At 39.2% G+C, this 7500-nt stretch overlaps 2 protein-coding genes across 2 annotated transcripts in view; both read right to left on the bottom strand.

Annotated features, from left to right (window-relative positions):
- LOC140930033 (capsule biosynthesis protein CapA-like) overlaps positions 1 to 1645 on the bottom strand; it is a 7885-nt gene extending 6240 nt beyond the window's left edge. Inside the window, exons 1-2 of the mRNA XM_073379690.1 lie at positions 1588 to 1645; positions 536 to 776 (exon numbers count right to left, since the gene is read on the bottom strand). Coding sequence (XP_073235791.1) covers positions 536 to 776; positions 1588 to 1645 — 299 coding nt within the window. The remainder of the gene's footprint in view (positions 1 to 535; positions 777 to 1587) is intronic.
- Positions 1646 to 5399: 3754 nt separating this feature from the next.
- Positions 5400 to 7500, bottom strand: part of LOC140930031 (capsule biosynthesis protein CapA-like) — a 6161-nt gene continuing 4060 nt past the window's right edge. Inside the window, 2 exon segments of the mRNA XM_073379689.1 lie at positions 5400 to 5601; positions 5891 to 6012. Coding sequence (XP_073235790.1) covers positions 5400 to 5601; positions 5891 to 6012 — 324 coding nt within the window.

The raw sequence follows: 7500 nt of genomic DNA, 5'->3' as shown, positions 1-7500 counted from the left end.
TGTGTTTGTAGTTATAGTGTACCTAATAGGTAAAAGAGCGTTGCCTTGGTGTCAGAGAAACAAGTGTTTTGAAAATCGATTGCCACAGTTTTCGCAATGGATGTCAGATTCGGGATGTACGCAATATCGCTCCGTGTGATGTATTTTTCTTGGTCATATCGGACATGGTGGTTACAATACAGTAGACGTGATTTTAATGTGAAGCATGAGTTTTGTTTTATGAAAAGGAAAGCAAAACTGAAGGCAATAAAATAAGGACAATTTTCAATCAAAAGAAATTTGCTACTGGACTTAAGCGTTGCATTTACGTTTCCACCACAAGTTTGATCATTTCTCTCTCTGATAATTTCTTACTATACGGTTGAGAAAGAAAGGAATTCATTTTACATACCACAGGAAAACTTTCATAGAGCCACATTTAATCTTTGATTAACAAGAAACTGAGTTTTGTATTATGGATATGTTTAAAATTAAATGTCCTTGGAGCCTTTTTAAATTTGTGTCTTAACTTACAGACTCACATAAAATGTTTCACCTTAAAGCTGATGCGGCATCTGAACTTGCATCTAACACGACACTCTTTCCTTTTAACTTGTAGCGATACATGTCTTTGCTAACAAAGGGAGATTCCAAATTCGTCACTGAAATATCAGCGTTCCTTACACATTTTGCCACTTCATTGAAAGAGTCATTATAAGTGTGATATCCATGTTCCACGTAATATTTCAAGGGCACGGAAAAGGAGACATCACCAACAAACAGTAAATTCACGTGTTCTACAATAGAAATGAAAATTCGTTAAGAAAAAGAAGTACAGTAAGTCCGCATCAATCAATCAATCAATCAATTCATCAATTCATCAGTGTCATAGCGTGGGATAGGATTACCCCGAGTATCCGAGCCGGAGACTCGTGTATAAAACGGATGGCCAAAAAGAAATACAATATATGACAATAATGAGGAATATGATGATGATGATGATGATGATGATGATGATGATGATGATGATGATGATGATGATGATGATAATGATGATGACGATTTAAGAGTATTTTAAATGTATGATACAATAAGATAATATGAATTATTATAGCTGGAAATGTATCATTGTGGCCACTAAACTGCACCCTAGCTTCTCTCTAACATCACCCCTCGCTTTTTTTTTCCGGTTCCTTTCACACCGCACTGTCTCCACTATTTGAACACCTGGAATAGGCTACTAAGCCCCATTTTGTGAAAGATTTGAGTTTCTCAACTAAAAAGAAACGGGTTTAAATCTGGGGGCTGTTTGTATGCCCCCTCCCCTCACGCCCTCCAAAGGAAAGATCGTCGGAAATGCAATTTTCGACATTCTGGGCATCAATGAGACACGGCTTTCCTGACTTTTTATCGTGATTGTTATTTTTTGAAGAATACCAGAGTTAGGAATCAAATTCGTCGTTCTTGTTTCTTTCTCCCCTTTAAGTCCGATCACTGTGAGTCTTATAAACTATTAGATGGTATCAATAGACAGTCTCCAAGGTAAGTTAACATTTTAAAATATTTTTGTGCCTTCGGAAAAATTGTCAAAGATGTACTCTCATGTACCCTTTCTTAATACACCGGTAGGTTTACGGGTGTTGATATTCAGTGTACAGTAATGCATGATTGGATGTCTTGTGTTGACTGCATGTTTCGTCTTCGATCTGATTAAACAGAATCCTGAGCTTACACTCCTATAAGACACTCCTCATATATCGGGGCTAGCAAAGCCATCGTGGCATATATTTCGAAAAAAAAGAAAACCGAATTCATAAAAGCCACACACGAAAACTCCTAAAAGCCAGCAAGGAACCTACTAAAAACGGGGAACGTGTACCCCCAACCGAGTGTTTCTAACGCAAATGAATGACAGACTACTACACAAAAGGAACTGGCAAAACCAAGAGACAAAACTTATCGCAACATAAAGAATTAATTGAAATCAATCATAGGACCTAACCCACCAACAGTAATGACTGAGCGTAGAAATATCACACTACTCTACTTGTAACGGCTGCAAAATACGTCGAATCTCATAATACACCACGCGCTTCACATCGTTAATTAAACAATTAATTTGGTAAAAACGTAAATAACAATAACCATACACCAATAGACTACTTTTCGAAAGGGGTTAAGGGAACTTTAGGCAACCCAGTTACGCTGTCCACACCCAATCACTGAAACAAAAGAACAAGCATTTTTACGTTGTAACTTTTACTGTAATCTGTTAAACCTCTTTTGATGTGACAAAAGTGAATTGTATAAAATTTTAAGAATATTCTACGTAGAATAGTATACCCGATAACTTTACCCTAAAAATAAAAATTGCTATTAGATTAATATCTCTATCTTCAAATAAACTGAACTCTTACCAACTGTCGTAGTACTCACGCAAGATATTGACATTAAAAGCCAGTAAATCATGACCTGCTGATTCATAACTGGGTGTAACTTTTTGCGTTTGATAAAAATTATTTTTCTAACAACATCATTTCCTCTAAATAAAATGGAAATGAGATAGTCAAGTTATCAAAAAGGTTGTTTCTCTATTGTTGACGATTGGAGCAGAATTTATCGATCGGCCCCCCTAAATTTTTCATTAGTCTTTCAGAGGATCTTAAAAATAGTGTGCTCTGGCCAATCACATGATTTTAAGACAATCATCCGTCATACAAGCATGACACCGTAAAAATTTTTGTTTTAGCTGGATCTTTGTGTTCCACAATGTCTTCTCTTACGCCACCGCTAATGAACTGAACTGGTTCGCTATTAAACTGAAAAGAAGGAATTAACCAATTACAGGAGAAAACTGTTCTTGTGGTAATTAAGGCCTTCAAGTACGCCACTTGAACTAACGCAAATTCTTCCCGATAAATTAAAGGAAATTAACTCAAAAAAAGGAAGTAAAAATTCAACGTGCAGGAAAATAACGCGACGTACGCAAGGGAACCAAACTTGTCGCGACAGCAACAGGAGCAAATTTATATTAAAAACTTAACGTTAAGTTGACTCCCCCCAAACGTAGGACCGCTGACCAGGTCGAGCGTTCTTCACAGTTTCAGTGATACCGGCGGATCCCCAAAGAGATTAATTTAATGCTTTTCTTAGGTGTCAATAAAGACTAGAGTGTATCGAGTATAGAGCGTTTTCACTCACGCGGTCAACATCTATGTAAATTTATTGGAACAAAAGAAAGCGCTTGCATAACTAAGAAAAGAGTTCAACTCCCAAAGGACTGGTTTGGGACACCAACATGGCCGCCGTTTCATTGTTTTGGAACACCAATATGGCCGCCGTGACGTCATGTGAAAACACTCTATAGACCTTTTCTGCATGTACCTTTTGTTTTCCCAATGTATGTCATTTGATAATACCCAGACTCAGAGAACTCTCTCACTCAAATTTTTATCTTATTCCTGTGCATATGAAAAGACAAAGGAGCAAATTCCCCTGAGACCTAACCTTCTTTGGGAAACCAGCAAAACAACTTGAAGGGCCTTCCGAGTAGTTGGGGGGGGGGGGTACTCCCTATAATGGCCCGTACGGGGAGGCTCCACCCAAAAGGGGTACCCTCTTCAGGCTTCAGGTAAAAAGTGTAAGAGGTTCGAGCCTCCCCTATGAAACTTTCTTGAGTACATACCCCGCCTCGGGTTCCTGAGTCTGCCAAGGCCTTACTAACTCCCCTCTGAAGATTTGCTCTTTGTCCCGAGGTTTTCTCACGCGGTATCGCTACAGCACCTGCAGGGTGTGGTTCCCGGTCGGGCTGATAATTCGTTTTATAACTTTGACTTTAGGGACCTTAAGATCTGAGGAAGGCGACGGAAGCGAAAGCGTTGCTTAAAACGTGATTTTGCGTGCTTTCAATCTTCACTGTGATTATTCCTACCCACTTACTTTGTCAAAAGTAGGTAAACTCTCCTGGAGTTGGAGTTCACAAAAAGAAAGAAAATTTCGTCATGGCTTGTTTACGTCCTCCATAAAACGTGAAATTAGGCATTTGCTCGTCGTAGTCGTGCAGTGAAGGCAAAGAAATGTACTGCACGTACAGAGTTGTTGTTATGCAAATCAAACCTATTGACCACTACAGAAAATACCATAACATACCATAATACTCTTTGTTGGTCACTCCAAAATTTTGTATAAGCATTGTCTTCAGTTTCTCTTGGGAGTTAAAATGGCTCCAATAGAAACTGAAAACAATGCTTATACAAAAGTTTGGAATGACCAACAAAGAGTATTATGGTGTGTTATGGTATTTTCTGGAGTGGTCAATTGCATTTTGGACTTTCTCGTTGCCCTCGCCGTCGTCGGATCTTAAGGTCCCTGTGAAGTCCATTCTCTGAGCATTAGCGTGTGTTTAATTGAAGCTGTTTGTATTAAACTGTTTTCGCCTGTTACTTTCTCCTCCTCAGCACAGAGGCCAGGAGCCCATAACCCTCCTAACTGACCTCTTTATGTCGTAGGAAGGCTGGGGGAGAGAGGAAAAAGGCGCGAGGAACAGCCTCGTTCCCAGGTTCTCTCTCCTACCCGTCGTCTCTCTCTCGCTCCGTAGGGACGGGTAGGAGAGAGCCCTGGGACCGAGGTTGGCGGAGGAGCCTCCGCGCAGGGGAGAAAGACAAAGAGCGTCTGTGGAGACAACTTGTTTTCCTTCCTTCACAACTGCCTTGTGCCCCTGGGCAAATTTAATCTTTGCCTGATGCTCTGAAGTCTGATACTCAACAAACTCAGTTAACCATTCGAATTCATCGCACGGAAAGGACTTAGCACACATCGTCATTCAAGAGAAGAGTTATACTTGACCAAAATCCCGATATGTTAAATATTATTTTGGTTCCGAAGCCTAAAAATTAAAAGGGGGTAAAACCTATTCTACATGTATTTGTGATTTTTCCTTCCACCATGGGCTACAGGAAACATGGCTTTCGAGTAAATAAAGATGTCAATTTAATTAAACGAAAATTTGACCTTTATTTAGTCAAAACCCATGTTTCTTATAGCCCATGCTTCCACTACGAAGGAGAAAAATGGGACCCCGTTGAACGACAACAACCTTTTCCCAACGAAAACTGGTTTTTATACAATCAATTTGTGAATATGTAATAAGTTGGCGGTATTCTTGTTGCAATATTTGTATGAACTAGCGAATTTAGGCATGAAAACCTGTTGAAAATCAAGTTGATGTTAATTGTTTGAGGGACCCTCATTTTTGACAAAGAAATATATTTTTCAGATAATCGCAAACGAACTGATTCTGATATTCCAAAGGATATGTTATTGCGAACAGGAATGGACCACAATTTAAAATATCAACACCATGACCAACCTCAAGAACATCTGCCCTGGTAAAAAAATAAGTTAGATCATTATGGTCTATTTTAGGATAGACTAAGATTTGTTTTTTTTTTGTTTTTGGTTTCTCTTCTTCTTATATTTTTGCAACTCCTTTCACATTGCGTGTCCTTCTTTCCGCAAACTCTTATCCATTTGGCGTTCTTTATTGGTTGTGGATGAATTCTTTTAGTTTTAAAGTCAAATATGATTTTTACAGGAAGATATGAAGCTTTCAGTACACCATTTCTGAAAGAAAAAGAACATCGGAAATGTCAAAATAAACAAAAGGAAATTTCTCGTGCCACGGTCATGGCTTTTCTGCAAAAGATTCCTTGAAGTTAATATATACGCAATTATTTGTCCTATCAGACCAAAGTGAAACAAATTGCGTCAATTGTATCTAAGAAAAACTATTCAGCCCGTAAACTGGTAAACGGTGTTCTACTTTACTATATATATTGCCATATGATTGGACCAAGAAGAAACAAACTGAAGAAGTTTCATGAGGACGTCTACACACAATTCGTCGTCTTACCTTGATAAGGTTACTTTTAGCATCTGAGTCATTTTCAAGTTTTCACTGTTTCCAAGAGCAAAGTGTTCATAAGAATCTATCAAGTTTTTATTGGGTTTCTTTCCAAGCCCTCCATACACAGCCTATCAATAAATAAAAGGTAATTGGGAAACTGCTATCAGTAAAAGGCTTCCCATCATTAGACTTCGAGCAGTCTCTCTTTTTCTTCAGATTTAGCAAGGGGAGTACACGCGCGCGCGAGCGTTGAGCGGCGAAGCCGCGAGACGCGAGAAACGAGGGCGGCAATCTCGCGTCTTCGGTCACGCGCGTAGTCATTTGCGTGTCTCGGGCATTTTGCTCGACGGACCAAGAAATAAGAGAGACTGCTCTTAGTCTATCCTATCATCTATGTTTCTACTCGACTTTCCCTCCTTCTTCTTGCTCAGTGTCACGGGCAAGAATCGATTTACCATTTTTTGACAATACTTAGAAGGAAATTCATAGAATGTATGCTTAGCGTAGTATGTCTTATTATAACACCTTTCTCTCTTCATATCAGTGAAAAATTTTAAAAACGCACCGAACCGTCATTTAAATAATTGTATAATTTGTTCAGTTAAAAAATCAGCCAGTTCGGTGTCTTTTTTCAGTGTTTGCATTTGATATTTCAATTTCACTAGAGACTTTATTGGACTAAGTTAAAAAGTCCATGTAAAGTTCATGTTTCGCGTAAACAAACGATGTAATTTTTAAGAGAACAAATATTTTGAACAGTTTCTATCAAAAGGGAAAGAAGTTCACAACCCAATAACCGAAACTGGACTTAGCTTTTCTTCTAAGACTTTTTGCATTTGCCTTATTGCTACCAGGGCATTAAGGCTTATTTACCAATGATGCCTTGGGATCGTCGCTGGACATGTTTACCTTCTCTCTATGGGTACGGTACCTGCCGACATCGTTTTCGTCGCGCGTTTTCCATCAAAACGTACAGTCAGTTTTTCAAGAAATTGTCGCATATTAAAAAATTGTTTTGGGAGGTAACGCTACTAGCTACCACGACTTAGAAGACGAGAAAAAAAGCAACAGTTTGAATAAGGAAAACAAAAACTCTGAGTCTGTAGCACTTTTGTGACAAATTTCTTCGCCTTTATTGGCTTACGTTGTAAAAATAAACTTGATCGGAATGCAATGCGATCGTCGCTTTAATCATTATAGCTAAGAGCAAACGGACGCAACAACTCCCAACATTATTGGCCCAACAATGTTGGGAGTTGTTGCGTCCGTTTGCGCTTTAATCTCTAAAGCTAATTGCAAAGGAACGTAAAAACTCCCAACATTGTTGGCCCAACAATGTTGGGAGTTGTTGCGTCCGTTTGCACGTGGCTAAAAGTTTGACCGGTTTCAAACTTTGTGCAACAACCCCCCGCAATAACACGTAACAACATGCAAAAACATGCAACAGGGTGTACAAACAGACGCAACATGTAACATCCAACAAGGTAGGGAGTTGCATGTTGGCCAACAATGTTCTGTCCTGTTGCACGGGGCTAATAGGTTAGCCTAACAACACGTCGCGGCGACAGATCACTCCGTGTGTACAGGTCAGGCGACTAGTTGCAGCAATAGCTGGG

This window comes from Porites lutea, chromosome 3 (genome assembly GCF_958299795.1).
Source record: "Porites lutea chromosome 3, jaPorLute2.1, whole genome shotgun sequence".
In the NCBI taxonomy this organism is placed as follows: Eukaryota; Metazoa; Cnidaria; class Anthozoa; order Scleractinia; family Poritidae; genus Porites; species Porites lutea.
This window is presented reverse-complemented; position numbering and strand designations above follow the sequence as displayed.